The 23682-nt window shown below is 40.6% G+C and overlaps 1 protein-coding gene across 21 annotated transcripts in view; it reads right to left on the bottom strand.

The window, feature by feature from the left end:
• PTPRM (protein tyrosine phosphatase receptor type M) overlaps positions 1 to 23682 on the bottom strand; it is an 829686-nt gene that overhangs the window by 506390 nt on the left and 299614 nt on the right. For all 21 annotated transcript variants that reach the window (XM_077975162.1, XM_077975163.1, XM_077975160.1 and 18 more), the window contains one exon: positions 9370 to 9641. In XM_077975162.1, the coding sequence (XP_077831288.1) occupies positions 9370 to 9641 (272 nt within the window). The remainder of the gene's footprint in view (positions 1 to 9369; positions 9642 to 23682) is intronic.

Raw genomic sequence — 23682 nt, 5'->3', positions numbered from 1 at the left:
ACTCACCACTCACCATGTGTCCTTCCTAGAGATTCAAAACCACTCCTAGCCTCCCAAATGGCTGGCAGAATGGCAGCAGTGTTTAACCCAGTGCTTCTTTCCACTTGGTCAACTAAGCCTCCTAACATTCCCTGGATTTGTGGAACACAATCTATAAAGACTCACTAGCCAGGTGCAGTGGCTCACACCTGTAATCCCAGCACTTTGGGAGGCCGAGGTGGTTGGATCACGAGCTCAGGAAACCGAGACCATCCTGACTAACACGGTGAAACCCCGTCTCTATTAAAAATACAAAAAATTAGCCGGGCGTGGTGGTGGGCGCCTGTAGTCCCAGCTACTCAGGAGGCTGAGGCAGGAGAATAGCGTGAACCCGGGAGGCGAAGGTTGCAGTGAGCCGAGATCGAGCCACTGCACTCCAGCCTGGGCGACAGAGCGAGACTCTGTCTCAAAAAAAAAAAAAGACTCACCAATTCAACTCTAAAACACTGTCTCTAGGCAGCAAATGTAAGCGGACCTGTTGTCACTTAGCTGTGGCTTTACATGGCTTTGTAGTAAAATCAGTGGGCTGAAGGCAAATACAGCAAAGAAACAGGCACACAGCTAGCTGTGCAGGGGAATAAAGTTCGCAGCAAAATGTGAAAAGATAAGTCAGATCAAGTCATCCCTATTCCCTCAACTCCTCATTTCCCAGAGAGACGTCAGACTAACAAGGGTGAATCTTGGTTCAGTACCCCTCTCCCCAGCACAAGCTCCTTTGAGTCCTTGCTGCACAAAGAACTCCTAGCAGGGCCCAGCTGAATCCACTCCTAATCTTCTCCCAGGACCCTTCAGTATATCTAAGGCATTTGTTTTAACAAGGAGGCTCTCGTGAACCAGCGAGGCTCTCGTGAACCAGCAAGGCTCTCGTGAACCAGCGAGGCTCTCATATTTGATGACTTTATCCTCCCACTCCCTGTAGTCCCTGCCCACCCTCCCCAGCCCCACTTCTTTATGGAGAGCCATGGGGGAGGGAGATTTTCAGCCACCTTTGCATTGTTTCTCTTTTTAAAGCAACCATTTATATGAAAGATCACTGCCTCCCTGGCCTCTGACTGGGCTCAGAATCACTGTCTTCTGAAAGCAGAGAGGAAGGCTGAAATTCTGGGTGGAAGCTGAGGCTTCTGGGGTGCATGCATGATTAGAATATGAAGAAATCAGTGGTTGGCTCCTTTGCCTCAGGGTGTAGGGGTGGGAAACAGGAGGTGGGGGTGTAGAATCAAAGCAGAGTTCTTTTTTTCTAATCAGCACAATAAAGCAAGACGGTGAATGCATGACGAAAATATTATTCTTCAAATGGCAAAAAAATCAATGTCTAAATCAAAGGAGGCAGGTGCCCTGAGGATGGCAGGTACTTGCCCTTCCCCACTGCTTCCCAACCACGGGAGGGCAAGTCCACACAAAGGCAATTAGGAAAAACATTAATTAAGGAATTAAATATGTGTTAATCACCAAATACTTCGCAATTTATGTTTTAAGGAACAGTAATTAACCTGCAATTAGCTGTATTCCATGCAGGTTACCATTGCAATGTGTACCTGTAGCATACTATTCTACCATAAATAGTAAAAACTACATAAAATGACTACTGTGGCAAGAACACTTTTCTCTGCTAAGAAACTTTTCAAAACTCTATAAATGTCTAGCAATGTTAATATTAAAGCTAGAGGAAAAAACTGAAAGAGATGCCCAAAAAGACCTATTATGTTTATCAAAAGTACGCAGGACACTTGTGTCTAGATTGACTGAAAACTTCCCTTAGTCCAACAATTGGCGAAGTTCAGATGCTGATCAAGATGAAAATTAACTCAGTACTTTGTAGCCAAAGCAAAGTAAGAAATGGACGTTCTGGAAGAAGGCCCAGGAGGTCACGGGAAATAGCCAACTGAAGAGCCCAACACAGCGGTCCCTGAATGCAACCCAAGGCACCTGGCCCTTGAGATGCAATCAAACAGCCCCAACACAGCGGTCCCTGAATGCAACCCAGGGCACCTGGTCCTTGAGATGTGGTCAAGTCCAGGGAAGGGAGAATTCCATGGACCCTCATAAAACCTCACCTTGCAGTTCTGTATGAGAGCAGTTCTGAAATGTTCTGACGAAAGGGAACTTGGTTCACTCTGTCTCATGCAGTGTTTCACAAAAGGATTTGTTCCTGGAACACTTTTTCATTTAACACCTTTTGACATTCCACTGAACACATTTAAGAAGCACCTTAGCAGGGAGAAAGCACTCAACTACTAACTGGTTCCCTTTTTACCATCTTCCACAAATCTTAATCTTAACAGTGGCTCAACAAACTGCCACCACTTCTTAAGAGGCTAGCGTATCCCCAATGTGCTTTTCCTTTCATCTTCAGCCCCTAATTACCCCTAATTACTACCTCCCACCCTGCTGTAATTAGGAAAGTGAGGCTCATAAAGTTTAAATCAGTTGCCCAAGCTTCTGAGTAAGCAGGGCTGATATCCCAATCCCATTCTTCGTAACACAAAGTGTATGTTCTTTTACTGTCTTCTGATGCTGCCCATGTGCAAACAATTTATAATATGAAAGTCCTTTAAAAGAATTCATTAATCAATTTTCACTCATATCAAAACTACTTACTAGTGTGAAATTTGCTTACAGAAATAAAGTACTATATGAAGTATTTTAACACATAAATATTTCAAGTATACATGAACCTTATATTAATATTTTGGAATTCTAGAATATATCCTGCAGCATACGTAATAAATTGTAGAGGTGCTGTCTAGAGGAAGCTGAATTCCTGTACCCTGAAAGAGAAAGGTTTCTCAAAGGTGTCACCTCCTTTAGATGCCCATTATCCTATTATCTTGTCTTCAGCTTTCAGGCCTAGAAACAGGCTGAGAATGTATCACTTGGATATTGACTTTTATGCACCATGTTCACATAAGAAAATGTTACACACATGCATCCATGCACACACAATACTGGAAAAAAAAAAAAATATATATATAGACAGAGTCTCGCTCTGTCCCCCAGGCTGGAGTGCAGTGGTGCAATCTTGGCTCACTGCAAGCTCTGCCCGCCAGGTTCAAGCCATTCTCCTGTCTCAGCCTCCTAAGTAGCTGGGATTACAGGTGCCCCCAACCATGGCCGTCTAATTTTTTGTATTTTTTAGTAGAGATGGGGTTTCACCGTGTTAGCCAGGATGGTCTCCATCTGCTGACCTCGTGATCTGCCTGCCTTGGCCTCCCAAAGAGATGGGATTACAGGCATGAGCCACCGCGCCTGGCCTGGAAAATATATTTTTTATATTTTGGAATCAGAAATATAATAGTCAAAAACCAGAGTCACATCTTCAGGCCAATACAGAACTCCTTATAAAGAAATCTACATGGGAAATTATATCAAAAGCAGACAGGCTCTTGCATGACTTGAATTTCTAAGAGCATCAGACTACAACAGGCATCTCCTCGGTACAGGTGTGCAGGCCCCATGGGCTGGGGACTGGATCTGCAGCCCAAGGAAGTCCCTCCCCTGGTTCAACTTCACAGCTTGTTTTTTGTTTGTTTGTTTTTTGTCCAGGCTTTTCTTCTGACCATCTCTAATTAGGCTGACACCTTACTTAGGCCAGGGGTGAAAACTGGATTTGGTACGTGTCTTCCTTTTACCTTATATCTGTGAATATGGCCTGTCCTTCTTATCCCAACGGGGAAACCTCTTTCAGGTCTTACGTAGTGATTTTAAGGCCTGCAGTTCAGTGTTTGGGAAGTTTCCTGCTGACATCTCTCTTGCTGCATCTACAATGTGCCATTTACCTAATAGTTTACATTGCTATTAGGGTAATGATTTCAATTTGTTTACTGCCCAGCAGATAAAGGGGAAATAATAAGGAAGTGCTACCTTAACTCTGTCTTTAAGAATTCCAAGGCTGATGCTTGGTGGGAGTGCTCAGGAAATAAACAAACAGGTGGGTTTTCAGTAGATCTACACCCTTCACAGGTATTCATCAGGAGTTGGTAGTAGTCCACCTGCATAAGGACGGCCAGTGTTAACAATATTTTTGCTCTGATCTTCTTCTTCCCTATTTTTGTTTCCTCAAACAGGTTTTTGGGAGAGTGCAGATTTAAAATCAGGATGTGGGTTTTTTAATTATATACTTAATTCTTAGAACAAGTAGAATGGGAAAGGAGTGACTGATAAATCAAAGATTCAAAATAGTCCTGTCGAAACTATAAGGCCAGATGATTGTTTTGGAGCTTTCTGTAGGTACCTAGCCATCTAGTTGTTAAACGTTTTCATGGATATTTGAAAAGAAGACCATGTACTTGTAAGAACTGTTCTTTTCTCAAGTTTCTGCCTTGTGCTTTGTTGACCTGAATTGCATTATTATTGTTTATGCGAAGAAAAAAAAGGAAAGCACAAGCTTTTCCTGTAGATTGTATTTCCATTTTAAAATAAAAACAATTTTCCCAACAAAAATAAAAATAAAAATAAAAGCTTAGCAACACTGTATTAAAGAATCTCTACAAATCCATCTTTAAATTCAAAGTATGAAGCTATTCCTAATGAATCTATCAGTGCTATGAACTGAATGTTCATGCTGAAACCCTAGTCCCAAATGTGGTGATATGAGGAGGTGGGCCTTGGGGAGGTGATGGGCTCAGGAGAGGGGAGCCCTCATGATGGGAGGAGACCTTCATAAGAAAAGGCGTGAGAGCTCTTGCTTCCCTGACCTCCCGCCAACCCTGTGAGGACACAGAAAGAAGATGACCATCTGTAAACCAGGAAGAGAGCTTTCACCAGAATCTGACGATGGTGGCACCCTGATCTTGGAATTCTCAAACTCTCGAAATGTGAGAAATATTGTCTGTTGTTTAAGCCATACAGTCCTGTGGTATTTTGTGACTGCAGCACAGCAGACTAAGATATCAATGAAGCAATACATTCAAAAGTGAATCAAAAAGCTATGAGAATAAACTTCTAACTTAATTTGGCAAATCATTTACCTTTCAGTAAAGCGTAAGAGATCACAGTGAAAAGTGAGAGGGCTCTAAAAACGTTAGGAGCAGAAGTTCACAATTGGGAAGGCGAAATATTTTATCCAAAGGTGCTCAAGAAAATAAGAATTCACTGAAAACGACAATGGCCTGAAATACATAGGACCATCTGACTCTCAATGTAGTCTGATAGTTCCTTTATAAAGTCTCCTCTTCCAAGACTGTTCATAAACCACATCATTCCTTTAATGCAGCTGACTGAGCTAGGGGTATAAAAGACAAAACAGAAATTCCACATCTGACTGCAGCCAAGGCCATGCTAAACCAGCACACTGTGGCTCTGGAGGCTGTGATGGTCTCAAGACAGCCCATTCTAGAAGTTTTGTGTGGACACTGCTAAGCCCCAAGAGAAGAAGCTCGGGGAAAAGATGAGCAGGACGTACCTTCTGATCTCAACCAGGAGTGTGGTCCACTGGCCCAAAAAAAAAAAAAAAAAAAAAAAAAGTTTACCTGTTATCCCACTAGCTAGAGAGATTCTCCTTTCTTTTTTCCTTATTTTTTTTTTGAGACAATCTTGAGACAACCACAGCAGACAACCGGAGACTGAGGAAGAACCTAGAATAGGTCCCAGAGGGGCAGTGGGAACGCTCCAGATCCCTGTCTTCCCTACTTTGGGAAAGGTTCCTCTAAAAGAAGGTCTTTAATCACATTCAGCTTCTCAGCCTAGGCCACCATACAAAAACCTCTGGAGGCCTACCTTGGCCAAAGCCACTTCTACTGGTGGCCTTTTGTTGTTATTGTTGAGACAAAGTCTCGTTCTGTCTCCTAGGCTGGAGTGCAGTGGCACAATCTCAGCTCACTGCAACCTACGCCTCCCTGGTTCAAGGGATTCTTGTGCCTCAGTCTCCCAAGTGGCTGGGACCACAGGCACGCACCACCACGCCCGGCTAATTTTTGTATTTTTAGTAGAGATGCGGTTTCACCATGTTGACCAGGCTGGTCCTGAACTCCTGACCTTAAGCAATCCACCTGCCTACCTGCCTCAGCCTCCCAAAGTGCTAGGACTAAAGGCATGAGCCACTGCGCCCGGTCACCCACTTGTTTTTTAACCCTATGAAACACATTTCCTAAGTTTTGTCCCAGAGGCCATATGCTTTGAAGTACCGATTGGTCACTAGTACATTTATATAAAAAGAATGTGTTTTATTAAATAGGATATTTTCCTTCTGGAGGAAAAACAAATTTTTACTTTTTGTTTTATAAATAACAGCAGTACATGTACGTTGGGGAAAACTGAGAATGTAACAGACGACAAAAAAAAAAAAGTTTTTTCTTGAGACAAGGTCTCACTCTGTCACCCAGGCTGGAGTACAGTGGCACGACCATGGTTCACTGAAGCCTCGACCTCCCAGGCTCAAGAGATCTTCCAGCTTCAGCATCCTGAGTAGCTGCGACTACAGGTGCACGCCACCACGTCCTGCTAATTTTTTTTTTTTTTGTAGACACTGGATCTTGCCATGTTGCCCGGGCTGGTGTTAAACTCCTGGACTCAGGTGATCCTCCCACTTCGACCTCCCAAAATGCTGGGATTACAGGCTTGAGCCGCTGTGCGCAGCCGAGATACCACACCACTTTCTTATGTATTTATTTCAAGATATATTTCAGTCTTTATTAGATTTTTAAAATTTAAAAATAGAATTTAATGTATTGCTTCATACCTGTTTAATCCATTTAACAACATAACCTTAAATGCATCATTAAATTTTCTTCCATAACATTATTCTTAATGGCTGCAAAATAAATTTTTGTATTGAGATAGCATAAATTAACAAATCCTCTATTGTTGGAAAAATACTGTTTCTGATTTTTCTTTACTATAAATAAGCTGCTATGAATATCCCAGTAGTTAATTATTTGCAATCACTCTTCATTACTTCTTTAGGATAAATTCCTACTAGTGGATTGCTAGATTTAAGCATATCTAATTTTTTTAACAATTTTAAAACTTATTGCCAAAGTACATACTCTAAAAAGATCTTAACAATGTACACATGCACTAACAGAGTTTTCCCTATCTCTTCATTTCCATTAAAGAAGAACACATTTACTTGTCACTCATTAAATCCTAGAAATGGTTGTAGGTATATGCCTACAAAGATAAATTAAGCAAGAAGTTTACAGCCCATTTATTCATCAATCCAGGGGGAGAGAAATTGGGGTTGATGGATCTTAACTCATAAACACCGAACCTGCAGAATGGATTACCGGATGCTGTTCATGCCCATTTTGAAGACAAGCAGCCCTGGAAAGCCCTAGCTTTCTCTTCCCTATGTCTAACCAAGCACCTCAATTAAACATGAAAAATGATCTTAGATGCATGTTCCAGCTGGCTCCTGTCTGAGCCGAAGGAATTAAAGAAAGAGAAAAGCAAAATATTGCAATCCTCTTTATTCCTCCTCATAGTCAGCAATTAATTGAGTTTTCTCAATACTGTTAGTTTTAAAAGATGCTGTGGACAAAAAAGAAAAAGCTCTCCAAATGCCCACTGTCACTAATTCCCCACTTTGATCCTAAGTTAGGATGCTCTTGTGTCACAGGCATCCTCAACTGAAGGGCAGACAGGACGTGACGTCAGAACTGGTTTGGTACCACTTCTGAACTGCCCATGGGCCTCCGCCCTTCAGTTCCTTTAAACAGGAACTCAAAGCAGTTACTGCGGGTCTCCACAGAGCCCCCAAAATAACAGGACAGGCCTTGTGGCAGTGCCTCTGTGACAAGGACTCCATTTACATCTGTTATTTTCTCCCTGTTGCTTACATGGGTAGAAGCAAGGACCTGCCCCTCACTGGCTCATCTCCACAGGGCTCATCTCTTATGACTCATTTACTCCTGAAACCCATTTGCAGAGGGCATCTTCTTTTAGACTCAGGTGCTATGCCTTTCTGTGTCACATATGGCCTACTTAATATAGAAACTAAAATATCCAGCTAGGTACAATGGCTCATGCCTGTAATTCTAGCACTTTGGGAGGCCGGGGTGGCAGGATCACTGAAGATCAGGAGTTTGAGACCAGCCTGGGCAACACAGCAAGGTCCTGTCTCTACAAAAAAAAAATTTTTTTAATTAGCCCAACATGGTGGCATATGTCTGTACTTCCAGCTACTTGGGAGGCTGAGACGGGAGAATCACTTGAGCCCAGGAGTTTGAGGCTGGAGTGAATTGTGATCACAACACTGTACTCCAGCCTGGGTGATGGAGCGAGTCCCAGTCAGAAAAATAAAAAAAGAAAAGAAAATATATTTGCAAACCCCATAGACAGCACTTCTTGCCCTGCTATAAGTGACTTTTATTTTCTTAAAACAATACATGCCAGGCATAAACAAATTTTGAATTATATTTTTTACTAATTTGACAAAGCCTCAAGACACTCCTTATCAAATAGTATAGGATTTTCTTACACTGTTATAAAAATTTATTTATTTATTTATTTATTTAAATTGCAGATTCAGGAGGAACAAGCACCTCAATTAAACATGAAAAATGATCTTAGATGCATGTTCCAGCTGGCTCCTGTCTGAGCCAAAGGAATTAAAGAAACAGAAAAGCAAAATATTGCAATCCTCTTTATTCCTCCTCATAGTTGGCAATTAATTGAGTATTCTCAATACTGTTATTTTTTACCCAGGTTTGTTACCTGGGTAAATTGCATGACTCTGAGGTTTGGAGGTATGATTAATCCTGTCACCCAGGTCGTGAGCACAGTATCCCAAAGTTAGTTTTTCCACCCTTGCTCCCCTCCCCCTTTTTGTATTCTCTAGTGTCTACTGCTCCCATCTTTATGTCCATGTGCACCCAATGCTTAGCTCCTACTTATAAGTAAAAGCATGCAGCATTTGGTTTTCTGTTTTTGCATTAATTTGCTTGGGATAATGGCTTCCAGTTGCTGCTAAAGACATGATTTCATTCTTTTTTATGGCTGCACAGTATTCCATGGCGTGTATGTACCAGTCCACCACTGATGGACACCTAGGTGGATTCCATGTCTGTGCTATCGTGAATTGTGCTGTGATAAACATTCTACCAAAAAACACCTGAACTCATGTAATTTATTTCCCTTTGGGTGTATACCCAGTAATGGGATTGCTGGGTGGAACAGTAAGTCTCTATTCAGCTCTCTGAGAAGTATCCAAGCTGGTTTACAAAGGGGCTGAACTAATTTACAATCCCACCAACAGTGTAGGATGAGAGTTCCCCTTTCTCCACAACCTTGCCAACAAAAATACACCAACTTTTTCTGATTATAATAACAATAATTTATATTTTTAGAAATTAGAGGATGCTTCAAAATAGGTAATAAAAAGAAAGCACATACCTGATAAAAGTTAGGCCAGAAAGTACTAATGGCCAGTTCGGCCCTGTTCCATGTACGTGTTGGGTCTCCAGATATATTCCAGATAGGACTCCCCAGTGGCCCGTTATTGACCTTCACGTAGACATTGAGTAACCCCGGAGGAGAATTACTCTTGCTGGACACAAAATAGTGAAAATCGATGCAGTGGGTGTCATTTTCTTTAAGTTGGGGTAAGAGCAGGTGGGCTCTCTGCCCCTCAGGTCTCCCAGAGGCATTCACCAGCATGAAAGAACCTGCAAAAACAAAATCAAGGAGAGTCACACCCTGAAACACTACTTTCTGGTTATTTCTGAAAACCCACCATCATTCACATGGGTTGGCCCTGCAATTCCATGTCTTACTGAAACTGCCATTTATTTCATTCCTATTTCATTTATCACCTCCTCCTCCTCCTGTCATCCCCCTATGTGTTCTCAAGAGCGCACATAATATTAATGGAAAATTCCCTGGATGTCACTGTAATTTGACTTCTAAATAACAGAAATGTAGCAAAATGTTTGTAGACTCGCCTTAAATTCTAGCAGTCAGGAGTCACAGGTGATTAATTAAATTAAAAATTGAAATTCCTTATGTAAAATGCATGTCCTCATTCACACCAACCGTGTTTCACGTGCTCAATAGCCACATGTGACAAGTAGCTACCACACTGGGCAGCACAGATACAGAGCATCTCCACCTAGCAGAAAGTTCTACTGAACAGCACTGTCCCATCATGTTAGCATTACTCAGTAATCACTTTGTATAACCCAGAGAAAAACAAAAGATGAGGTGGGCTGTGAATCTTAGGGTGATGATACTGGCCCCATCATGTTCCCTGCTGTCAATGTAATTCAGCACCAGCACCCACCTCCATCGCTGGAACAACTGACTTCTCCTTGACAGTGGAGGTGTTCTCACAGCAAGGTGATGACTTAGGCAATCACTGCCCCAACTGGAGGACAATCATTCTAAGAAGTCTTACGAGCTCTCTGGATCTTGACGCAATGGCCCTAACCTACCCTGGAGTGCTGAGGAGCTTCCAGATGGATTCAAGCTTTCCAGATACCAAGCACTTGAGCCTTCCCCACAGGAATTTTATATTTCACAGAGTAAAAGATAAAAGCAAAATGTTCAAACATAAAAGGGGAAATAGGTTTTCATAGGTCTGATTCAGCACAGAGGAAAAAATGTATTGAAATTCTAAGGAGGAAGTACACCTGAACTTGGAGTATAAAAATGAAAAAAATAAAAATACTACACAGATGGGTACCCTCATTGTGAATCATAATGTTCAAGGTGTGTATACATGTTAATATGTGTTTATTGTCTACCCACACATATCAGGAAACACACACATACACAGTACTAGAAAATGTATGGAATTTCTGTCTTGTTTACATGCTGTGATTGCCTAAACAGCAAAACAGGAAGACCACCCTTTTATAGTAATTCCCAAAGAATTCCTGTAAGTATCAAATGGAAAATACAGATGTAGATATCCTTCACAGATTAAGAGGCTGTTGTTAAAGGATCTATATTATCATATGCTTTCTTATGGTTGCTACCTTTACAGCTATGAGGTGAGCCAGGTTTAACACCATTTATGACAAACAGGAACGGGGTCACAGAGAGATTAGAAGCAGTTTATCTACGTTTTAGGATGAGTTAGTGGCAAAACCAGAACTTTGAGCTTCTGAGTTTCCAGCCCATTACTCATTCTGCCACACTCCAGTAACCTCAAGTTTCTTCATGTGCTTTTTGAACATATATGAAACAAACACCCTTTCAAAGCAGTGAAGTAGCTATTTTGAAAAGGTAGAAATTATAGTAGCTATTTTGAAACAGAGCAATTTTTCAAGCAATGAATGTTATGCACCTAGAAATACAAAAGCCAAGTCACAAGCGAACCTATCTATGAAATATAACTTACCTATGAAATACATTTCAGCATTAAGGAAGAACTTTAACTGTGATTTAAGAAAGAGTTGGGGCAGAGAAAGAACAAGTGGCAAGAGAGTATCATTGAAATAATTCAGGTTAGTTATTGCTTATAAATGTAAAAAATCTTCAAAACATGCAGGGTTGATGAACCCCATCACAAATCCAGAGTAGGACGTTGGTGTATATGAGTTACAGATTGTTTTTTTCTGCTCTTAGTAAAATAAAAGCTGATTTATGTCAGATTCTATCACTGGGGGCTCTGTTATCTACAACAGTTACCACAAATATTATTATTAGTGGCGCTAAGGCATGACATGTTCTTGAGGTCACGTCTGAATGAACAAAACCTTGAGTATGACCATATTGCCAAGAAGATTGTTTCTCTCATTGTTCCCATCACTTAAGCTTGGGCAACCAGGGTGGAAAGCATGGCAATATACACAGGATGGCAAAATAAGTGTTGCCCACATCCTGTGAAGCACTCAGAGGAGTCTCCTTTCACATATTTACATAAACTGGGTACCTTTCTACCATTACTGTTTAGGAAATCACCCAGTTTTCCAAAACTGTTATTTTTCTAGCTACACAGTCTGCCTCCCAATGTTTAATCCACTGTGCTCCATTCTAGCATGAAATGCACTTACACTCTTGTGTCTAAAGTACACAAGAATTTTTATGTTGAGATCCAGGTGAAATTCAGGTATAATATAAGTTACTCAAGTGATCCTAGCTTTTAAAGTCCTTTCTCTTCCTTTTTTCCCTGTTTGACTTAGAATAGTCTATTTTGCTTTGAGGCATGCTTCTGTAATGCAAATTAGCTCACATAGGATTACTAGATGGGGAGTGACATCCCTATTACACACAAGTCCTTTTGGTTTATGTGCAATTTTTTGCAGGACATTAACATTGTGAAGTGATCGGGGCAACTGTTCTCTCAAATAAAGGGAAAGCTTTATCAGTGCATGATGTCTTTTAAACAAAGCTAAACATCCTACAGAAGTGTCTTTCCTCAACGCAAGGAGTGGCAAGAAGGGGCTTTGGTGGTTTCATGTTCCTTTCCACTCCTAAGCTGTCTCCAAAACTGTAAGAACGAGTGAAGAACTGTGCAGCCTCTGCGCCCTTCCTCTGTGTTTCAAAAGGACAAAAAAGGAAAGGACTGATGAAGAAGACAAATCTCAGATCATAGTTTTAAGTTGACAGCAAGTAGTCTCTATTAGAAGAGAATGTTAGAAGAGAATGACTTCAAGGACTTCTATGGAGAGTGGGAAGAAGTGGAGGCCTTGGGTTCAGGGTCTGAGGTTCAGGGCCGAGGATGGCTCACAGGGTCTGTGCCAGAGTGGAGTTCAGAGAGCCAGCACTTTTATTAGCTTTGTCACTGTTTTTGTTCACTCGCCAGCTACAAAGCTGCATAGATTTGGAAGGGTCAGCCCCAACCCCGTTCTTCTCACAAGATCTGCTATTTTCACTCCCTCTTTTTTTTAGAGACGGAGTTTTGCTCTTGTCGCCCAGGCTGGAGTGCAACGGCGCGATCTCGGCTCACTGCAACCTCCGTCTCCTGGGTTCAAGCGATTCTCCTGCCTCAGCCTGCCGAGTAGCTGGGATTATAGGTGCCTGCCACCATGCCTGGCTAATTTTTTATATTTTTAGTAGAGACTGGGTTTCACCATGTTGGTCAGGCTGGTCTTGAACTACTGACCTCAGGTAATCCATCTACCTTGGCCTCCCAAAGTGCTAGGATTACAGGCATGAGCCACTACACCCAGCCCTAGATCTGCTATTTTCAGCATGTGATTTTGTGAAATTCATGAGAGGCTTCTCAAGTGCAGGGGCAAGACTTTGGTGGAAATGCAGACTCTACGAACACTCTTCCTCTGGGAGAGGTTCGGGTCCTCGGGAGGCAATTCTATCTCGACTGCCCCCATGGCTAGTCTCTCCCAAATGATCTGGAAATCAATTGAGCAGCACTCAGATTTCAACACTCATGATCTTTTAGAGGAAAAGTCTCTGCCAAGCACCTTCCCCTGAGGTACACTCCTCTGCAAGATTCCCTTTTTCCCTTCCTCTACAGTCTCCCAACTGGTGTATCTATGCAGCCTGATAATTAACCACGAATGCATACAAGGCAAGTGGGACAAAGCCCGCCACAAAGCACAAGCCCAGCAAATGCTCCTGACTTTCATTATGATGACTTTAGCTCCTCAAACCTACTAAATGTATGGCTTTTTAAAATTATGTGGCTTTTTTTTGGAGTCAGGGTCTCACTCTGTCCCCCAGGTTGGAGTGCAGTGGGAGGATCACGGCTCATAGCAGCCTCGACCTCCTGGGCTCAAGTGATCCTCCCCTTTCAGCCTCCCGAGTAGCTGGGATCACAGGTATGCATCACCACACCTGGGTACTTTTTTAAATTTTTTTATTTTGTAGAGAGGGAGTCTTACTATGTTGCCCAGGCTGGTCTCTAACTCCACGATTAAAGCAATCTTCCTGCCTCACCCTCCCAAATGTGAGGATTACAGGTGTGAGCCACTGTGCCCAGCTGGAATTCTTTACCATTTATTTCTATCTCCCCCTGTTCACCTCACAACTCTCCTGGTCCTACTATAATTCACCTAAGTGTAAATTTTTAAGTTTCCTTTCTTTAAGAGAGAAGAACATTAGTACTGAGATAACACAAAACCTTCAACTCAATTAATCTTGCCCTTATGTTTTTGGGGAAAGGTTATCTTTATTTCAGTGTGTGGCCATCAGGACTTAACTCAGAGCTTTAAAGTACAAAAGGTGACGTTTCTGTCCACACTCGTGTTTCCTGACAGTGGTGTACTATCATGTGCCAATGAGTTTACAGAAGCAAATGTGAAAGTCTAGCAACCTGCAGTCAAGTTACAATCGGCAGGAGGGAGAGAAATGTTGCTTCTTTGTTTGTTTTTATCACCTATCCACTATGAAGGTATAAAGTCAACTCACCAACCAATGTTTAGAGAATTACAGAATGCAAAGCATTTATATTCAATTTTACACTATTAAGTCTGTTTTTTAAGCTATCCCTATATGGCTGAATGTTTAATTTTCACCTTCTGCTTAAATGTTTTGACGGAGGAAATGCATTTTCAAAGAGTAATTGGGTCTCCCTCTGTAGTTACTTCCTTACTTCAATTCTTTCCTCCTACAAAAAGCATTCCAACTGGGTAAATTTTTTAAGAATCATAATTCAAATTAGCATAGAAATTCTGTTTGTGTTCAGATAACAAAACACCCTTAAGTCACTAGTATATAAGTAGAAAATATATCATTGCAGGCAAATGAAATGAGCTCTGCCTGATGGAGTCAGCTTCAAAAAGGGACAGCCTTTAGATGCAGACTTAGAAGCTTCTTAAGAATAATTATTTTGGTTTCCCCAAAAAGGAAAACTCTTTGATAAGAACATGCAATGTTCACATTCTCAAATCTCTGGGTGAATTAAATTTAGCTAATCATATCCATTGGCAAATGCTTTTGATTAAACTATCTTCCATCATTGTTTGTGACAGCAGTAATAACTACACAGAATTAGTTATTCCTTTCTAACCCATCATCAAAATTTGCATTGGTGTGTTTGGGGCTCTAGATTTGTCAAGGCTGAGAAAACTACATGAATTGTCTTCCAAGTATATTTGAGAAACTTTGCCAACAACAAAAACAGAATATTTTCCATTATCCAGCAGGAAGGAAGAGCTACATGTATTCTTCAATACTTTAGCTTACAGAGAAGCAGCATTTTATGAACTTTAAAGCTATTACAAAATTCACTTTTTAAAGTTCTTAATTTTAGCAAAAGCCACAGATTATTGGTCTTTGCCTCCCTTGGGCTGTTTTGCCTTTTTCTTGTATGACCATGCCTTTAAATGTGTGGATTTAGAACACAAGAGGCAAACAAAATGTTAACGAGTTCCCTCACTGCAGGCATATCTCCTGACTCTCTTTTATGGGGTTATTTGTGCTTCATCTGACCTATTCGGATACAACGGGTTAGAACAGTTCAGTTCACTAGAGCAGCACTTCTCAAACAATCTATAATGAAAAATCAGTTGTTTTTTTTTAAAGTCCAGTGCATCTCAGACCAATTTATATAAAACACAATAAACAGGAATTGCTAGAAAAATGAAATTGTTTAGACACACAACATGGTAGCCCCACATTTGTTATTATTCAAAGAAATAAAATTACTCTGTCAAATTCCTATAAAAATTTTCTAAAGACTTGCTCTCAGTTTCTGTATTGAACTGATCAGGGACTAGAAACAACGCGTGGGCCAGCTCTGATCTGCCGACCACACTGAGTAGCACAGGCTTAAAGTTATAGCAAAGAGAAAAGCAGTATAGCATCCTTGGTACCCAAATATACATTTTCCCTCAACAGTAGATGAGGAAATTTGAAAGAAAAGAATGAAAAAAAAATCTGGTTTCTTAACCCAAGGGTAAGTTATAAAAGCCAAGCCCTTTGAATATGAAAGAACGTTGCAGAAGAAAATGAAGAGGGAAAGCGGGAAGCAAGTGGACACACATAGTCATGGTGAATGGAAAGGTTGTACCCAGGCTCTGAATACAGAAAAGACCTGGCTTCAAGGAAAGGAGAAAACAAGGGGTGCCAGCAGGCCACGGCACGTAGAATCACCACGTACATCTGTACATCTTAAGGAGAAGGGGAGAGGGTATGGGAGCAAAATGGGCCACCGGTGCCTAAGGCAGGTCCTCCATGAACTTTATCTAATTAAATCCTCACAACAATGAAGGTCTGAAGAAAGAGAGCAGGGTGAACCCACCAGAGGACAAGTGAAAGCATCAGATAAGGCCAAGGGGAAGGCAAACTTTTTACCTTTAAACTCCAAAGGCAATACTCCTAAGACTAATAGTTTTCAAACAGTTTGACTGTAACTCATAGTACAAAATACTGTATTGTATTTCCCCCCCTGCCGCACTCCGAGACAGAGTTTTGCTCTTGTCACCCAGGTGGGAATGCAATGGCACAATCTCAGCTCACTGCAACCTCCGCCTCCTGGGTTCAAGTGATTCTCGTGCCTCAGCCTCCCGAGTAGCTAGGATTACAAGCACGCACCACCATGCCAGATAATTTTTGTATTTTTAGTAGTGACGGGGTTTCACCATGTTGGACAGGCTGGTCTCAAACTCCTGACCTCATGTGATCCACTTGCCTCAGCCTCCCAAAGTGCTGGGATTACAGGTGTGAGCCACCATGCCAGGCCAATATATTGTTCTTTACATCCAGTATACATGTGTAAAGCAATGTGTGTCTATATACATGTACCTACACACACATACCCAGGCTTTCATTAAAAAAATATGTATCACTATGCTTTTAACCACGTGTATATATGTACTGCATGTACATTTTCTATTCTAACTCAGTTGCATTTTGCAAAATCAATTAATCAGTTAATTCTGGCTGCAACCATCAGAGCCCACAAATGCTTTAAGACCATAATGCAACTCCTCCCAATAATCAAAACCACTGTGCTCTGCTTCCTTAGAAAGCTTTTCATTTTTAATTTGTCCTTTACACTTTGATCTCATCCCGATTATCATAATGCCAGGTTACACCCCTCCTCCAACTCCCTCAGCCAGTACTCACACAGCACCTAAAGAATGTGTCTCAAGAAACTTCCTGAAATAGGGAAGAGGAAAGTCTGGGGAGAAATAAATGAACTACGGGAGAAACGCTCAAAGGGAACAAAGCCTCTGCAGGCAGGTGCCACCACTGCTCTAAAAATGCTTATTAGCACCCATTTCAGTCTGATGAAACCAGTCTCCAAGTTGCATTCGCATTCTGCAGACCAGATATCATGCATCCTTCCTAAGCTACTGCCTCTTCTATGCCCCTCCTACAAACATGAAATACTTATTTCTCAGCCACTAGGGAATGAGACATGAATAACAAAAATTCTGTCTTCTCCCAAATGACACATTTTCTTTTCTATTTGCCCTGTCTCTTCTTGCCTTCCTTGTGGATTCCCAACAATTACTGAAAGGGACCATTTGTTAGTTGTACTAGCTTTTGCCCTATTCATGATATGCTGGTGAAAACACAGTAAAAGAAGTAACACTGTATCACAAGAAAGCTGAAGTAAAACTCTCTAACCAACTGCACATCTTTACTCCCTGATATGGCTTGGCTGTGTCCCCACCCAAATCACATCTTGAATTGTAGTTCCTATAACCCCCACGTGTCGTGGGAGGGGCCCAGTGGGAGTTAATTGAATCATGGGGGTGGTTACCCTCATGAAAGTGAGTTCTCCTGAAATCTGATGGTTTTATAAGGGGCTTTTCCCCCTTTGCTGGGCACTTCTCCCTCCTGCCACCATGTGAAGAAGGATGTGTTTGCTCCACCTTCTGCCAGGATTGTTAAGTTTCCTGAGTCGTTCCCAGTTATGCAGAGCAGTGAGTCAATTAAACCTCTTTCCTTTTAATACCGAGCCTCAGGTATTTCTTCATAGCAGTGTGAGAATGGACTAATACACTCCCTCACCAGGGACAGGGGCTAATGGGATCATCCTGGCATGGACCATTCTACAAATCATGCCATTTAGTTCCTGGTACTCTGTTCTACTTGAAGGAATTCCACATCCATCTAGGTGCTACAAAATTAATAAGCACAGCTCATATACCTCAGATGTGCATATAACCTTTGCTTTAAGACATTTATATTAAATACCAAAAAGATATTCAATTGTCAATTTAGTGATTCACAGCACAACTGAATGGCTATTTTTATTATTCATAGAAATATTGAGCTGAACAAAAAGATATTATTTCACCTTAACTAGTCCCTTTTAGCCATGGCAGGATTCATCTGAGCACCCATTATGTGTTGGGGCATTTTGAGAACTACAAGCAATACAAACTTGGACCTATTCCTCCAGCAAGAACTTCACAGTTCAGTTGTATATCATATTTTAAGTTGTTTTCATTCAGCACAGAAAGAATAAAAAGAGATTCACAGAATTAGCAAATCAGATCATTAAGTTCACCAACGGGTACATAAGTAACCACCAGAAGTGGCTATAAACTTTATCGATTTAGGACCGTCAATCTTAAAAGGGACTTGTGAAACACAGTTATCATACGAGACAAAGCAGCATCGGAAGAGGCTCACTGCAGAGAGGAAACCCTGGGGGTTCCGTAGTAACAAGTAATGTGCTCTCCTTTTATAAGAAAAGGGAAGCTTTAATGAGAACTAAATTGTATTACAGTGTGTCATTTAGACAAACTGCTTCAGTGACTTAGGTGGAAAATACTAGGTGTGAGTTTTGTAATTTGTAAGTAAAAAACAAACACTGAGTAAAGCAAACACAACCTTTTAACTATCTGAGGACGCTAATGACTGTATCTCAGGAAATGAGCCACACATACAACAATCGAGTAGTGACAGGCTGACTATTTAGAATGTTCTAAAGAGGCTGTTTAATTTCCCATACGTCAAGTTTTTCATTGATTGACATCTTTAGAAACAGGTTCGTTTTTGTTATAAATCTCAGAATGACACAAGCCATCACAATATAAGCTTCCGCTTATTTTTCCCCTAAATTAGTGTTGATTCAGAAATCTTTTTTTCTTTCCACATGTGAAAAAAAGCTTGTGCTATTCAGTATGGTCTGCAGATCAGAGCCATCTGGTGATAGTCTACCAGCTAAACTATTATGACTTGCCTTAAGAAGACATTGTACAGTTAGCTTACATATAAAATGCAGGCCAAACTTAAATATTTAAAAGGTCTATCTTTGACACATTCAAACACTTGCTAGTGGTACTCAGAAGAAGCTTGCTAAGTCATCCTTTGTCCTATAAAACAGTTCAAAAGACTCCAAGGGTTCTGTCGACATTCCTGATTGAACGTCCCCCATATTCCTGAAGAAGAAGCCAAAGGATGTTTCATTAGCCCAACTAGGGTGGGAAACCAGAGTCATGCAGGAATTTTCACTGCTTGCTCAGAAGGTAGAAAAGAAGGAACTGTCGAAACTTAACAAGGTGAGTCAGTGGAGAAAATGAAACGGCTTCCACATTAAACTAACAATACAGTATCAAGTTTATAAATTATCAAAAGTCTGGAACTTAAGGAATCTGTTGGATTCATTAACCAGAAAAAGCATCAAAATACCAATAAATAATTAGCAAATAATATGAAAAAGCAATCTGCATTAGCAGAAATACTATTAGAACAGAGATGTCTGGGAAAATAGTTATTTTACCACTGAACCAAGACATTTAAGTTAAAGCAAATGCTGGGTATAATTTTAACATGGATAAATTTCTTAATTACATAAACATTTCAACACTATGTGCTTGTGAGGTTCTGGTGAAGTTCCTGGAAGGGTTCAGGAAAGAAAGAAGCAGGGATTTTATCACACACAGCATCCCAACAGCAGAGGCCACAGAGAGAGTCACACTCCTTGCCAAGAGCAGGCTGGCAGATAACTCCCACCTATAAAACTTGCTAGTTCTGTGACCTTATGAAAATCACTTTCAATCTGAGCCAGTTCATCCATCAACTGAAAAACACAGTGCCTACTGTGAAAGAACTGGACTAAGGCAAGCAAAGTCCTGTGCTGGGCAGGACCTGAGGCGGGCTCCCTGAGCTTGGTAGGAAAAGCTGGGCTCTGTAGCCAAACAACTGGAATTAGGATCTTGACTCAGTCACACGCTGTACGTCCTTGAGCAAGTGAACTACTCTTCTTTGCAAGTTTCCTAATCAAAGAGGTGGCTGAATAAATTAAATAAAGTAAATCATGTAAAATGTTTCTTAAAAGAGTGACTGGCATAGAACAGATATAAGTCAAAATTCAACCTTTGTCCCAGTTTTTATCCAAATGCATTTGAACTTAGCCTAGGAAGACAAGATAACAGAGTTCTTACTTCAAGGTAATTTCTTACACCATAAAATTATGGGTATCAATGATCATGGAATTATACAGGTTACCATCATCCATCTTTAAATCAGCATAACAAGATCAGTAATACAAACCAGGCATGGCACTTGGATTTATCTTCAATATCGAAACATGAATTTTCAAACATAAATAATCATTCTAGATGCAACATGGAGTAAAAAATCTTCTAGTGTGATTTAAATGCTTAGATGATACCAAGTCTATTAAATTATAAATATATATATTTAATTGTAAGAGCAAAAGGCTACAATAATTAATGGTGATTATGAAAGCTGCTAATTATACTTATAAAACCAATTGTTAAAAACTTTCAAATCATTAAATACATAACTATATTAACAATTACTATGGGAACTGATAATAGCTGATATATGATATTTAATACGTGCTGGGCATTCTTCCAAATGTTTTACGTATATTAACCCTTTTACTCATTACAGACAAGGAGGAAACTCAGGCGTAGAGGGGGTAAGTAGCTTGCTCAAGATCATGTAGGTAGTAAGTGGTAGAGACAGAATATGAACCTAAGGCAAATGTGCTCTAGACTTTGTGCTCTTAAGCATGATACTAAGCTGCCGCTCAGTTTAAGGGGAAGCACATTAGTTAGATAACTTCAGGAAGAACATTATATCCTTGTAAGTATATATATAAATAACACCTAATTTTATTCATAAACATAAGATAGCAGAGCTAAATAAATTTAAGATAGCAGAGAATAACATGTGAACATGCTCACTACCATGGGGGCAGGTCCAGGCTAGACTGCTGGAGGACGGGAGACAATGTGGAGCAGAGAACAGCCTTCCCAGTTAGGACCAGCTGACCTGACAGCTGACTGCAGATGCAAAAGTGAACGCAGCCAAGATCAGCCATGCATGGCTCAGATCAGCTGAACCATTCAGCAGAGTCCAGCCCCAATTGCTGACCCATAGAATTATCAACTATGAGTGTTGTTTTAAGACAAGCTTGAGGGTGGATTCTTCCTCATCTGTATTTTGAGCATTTTCATAATAAAAGTTTTAAATGATTTTTAAAAAGTTTTTAAAAGCGCTAACAATATCTAAATGAACTGAATTTTGGATCATGTTATATCATTGAGAATGCATTACAGAAAATTAACATGTCTTTCTTCGGTACTTGGTTGGACATGCAATTTAAAAAAGATAATCAATTTGAAAATTTAATTTGACTAAACCAATTTTTTTAAATCACCTAATGAATTTATATCAATATAGACATTTTGAATTTCTCTCACAGACACACACACACACACACACACACACACACACACACACAGAGTCATGCATCACTTAAGGACATTTTGGCAAAAGATGGACCATATATATAACTGCAGTCCCATAAGATTGTAATACTGTGTTTTTACTGCACCTTTTCTATGTTTAGATACACAAATACTTACCATAGTATTCTAGTCGCCTACAGTTATTCAGTACAGTCACATGCTACACAGTTTGTAGTCTAGGTGTGGAGTAGGCTCTACCATCTCGATTTGTGTAAGTGCACTCTATCCTGTTCACACAATGAAAAAATCACCTGCCAATACATTTCTCAGAATGCAACTCTGTCATTAAGCAATGCATGGCTTTATTACAGGTATATACACACATACAAATATACAGGGAGAGTGACCGGGATAGAGAGAAAGGAAGAGGCAGGGAGGAAATGGTTTTTACAAACGAATTTGCTGAAAAAAGAGTAAAGATGGTAAAGTTCAGGTCTTTGGCAAGACTGGTGCATGTTGGCCGGGTGCGGTGGTTCACACCTGTAATCCCAGCACTTTGGGAGGCTGAGGCGGGCGGATCTTGAGGTCAGGAGTTCAAGACCAGCCTGGCCAATATGGTGAAACGCCGTCTGTACTAAAAATACAAAAAAACTAGCTGGGCATGGTGGCACACACCTGTAGGTCCAGCTACTCGGGAGGCTGAGGCACGAGAATCACTTGAACCCAGGAGGCAGAGGCTGCAGTGAGCTGAGATAGTGTCACTGCACTCCAGCCTGGGCAATAGAGGGAGACCCCATCAAAAAAAAAAAAAAAAAGGTGCATGTTACCAAGAATGTTCCACTGATACCTATAGTATCCTTGGATACACCATAATATAGTGAACAATTTACCCACTGTGGGATATGTCATTTATCATTTGTAAAGAATTTCCTTTTTTTCTTTTTCTTGAGACAGTCTCGTTCTGTCACCCAGGCTGGAGGGCAGTGGTATGACCTCGGCTCACTGCAACCTCTGCTCCTGGGTTCAGGTGATTTTCCTGCCTCAGCCTTTCCAATAGCTGGAATTACAGGCACCCGCCACCATGCCCAGCTAACTTATTTTTCATTTTCAGTAGAGACAGGGTTTCACCATGCTGGCCAGGCTGATCTCAAACTCCTGGCCTCAAGTGATCCGCCCGCCTCAGCCTCCCAACGTGCTGGGATTACAGACATGAGCCACCGCACCAGGCCATTTGTGAAGAATTTCTGAAGGAAGCTTTCGGTTTTCTGTTTCTCTTAGTGTTTTCAGCTCCTTGGCTCCTTGCTGTGGGAGCTATAGGGATAATTGAAATAGCTGAACTCAGTGCATCTTGATTTACTCCCTTAGGTAGGTGGTCTAGAAACAGATTCATACATGTATATTTCTATCACTGTATCACTAAGCTTGGCTGGATGGAAAGTTATTTTTATTGAGTACACTATTTCGTTTTCAGGTTTTGTTGTTGCTGTTGTTAATTCAGAACCCAGTATAACTTATTACATTTCTATTAAAACTTTAGGTTTTAAAACTCATTTTTCATAGAGGTCTGAAGAGGCGTTTCTCTCTCCCTCTTTTTTTTTTTTTTTTTTGTCTCTAGCATAACCACTTTTAAAATTTCATTTTTTAAAAGCTTCATTTGAAATGTCCTCACTTGACAAACGATCTATCGGCTTTAGAGGGAAATAACTGTATATTGGGGAAAATTATTTATATTACTCTCAGAACATAAAAACAAGATAGCTAAATTCTAGAAATCCTTGCAAACTGTTTTGTTTACATAGAGACCCAGTTCCTTCTTTCCTCATTTTAAGTTTTCATTAAAAAAATTAACAAAAATTGCATATGCCTTTATAAAATGTCAAAAAAAAGGATTCCAAAGGAAAAAGTAACCATTTCTTCCCAACTCTCACTTAACTGACCAGAAACTTATCCCATTTAGACAATAGTATGTTTCCCTCAATACTTCTTTATATGTAAATAAACATACAGACACATAGATGAAAGGTTTAAAAAAATTTTTCCTACTTTATTCAAAGAATAATAAGCTGACACATTCCTCTGCAGCTTGTTCTGTTCCTTCACCAATAATATAATGTTGACAACTCTTCAGGCCAGTAAGGACACAGAGACCCAAATTTACATTTTCGACACCCGCTAC

This window comes from Macaca mulatta, chromosome 18 (assembly GCF_049350105.2).
Source record: "Macaca mulatta isolate MMU2019108-1 chromosome 18, T2T-MMU8v2.0, whole genome shotgun sequence".
NCBI lineage: Eukaryota > Metazoa > Chordata > Mammalia > Primates > Cercopithecidae > Macaca > Macaca mulatta.
Note: the sequence above shows the minus strand (reverse complement) of the source record. Positions and strands in the feature narration are given on the sequence as shown.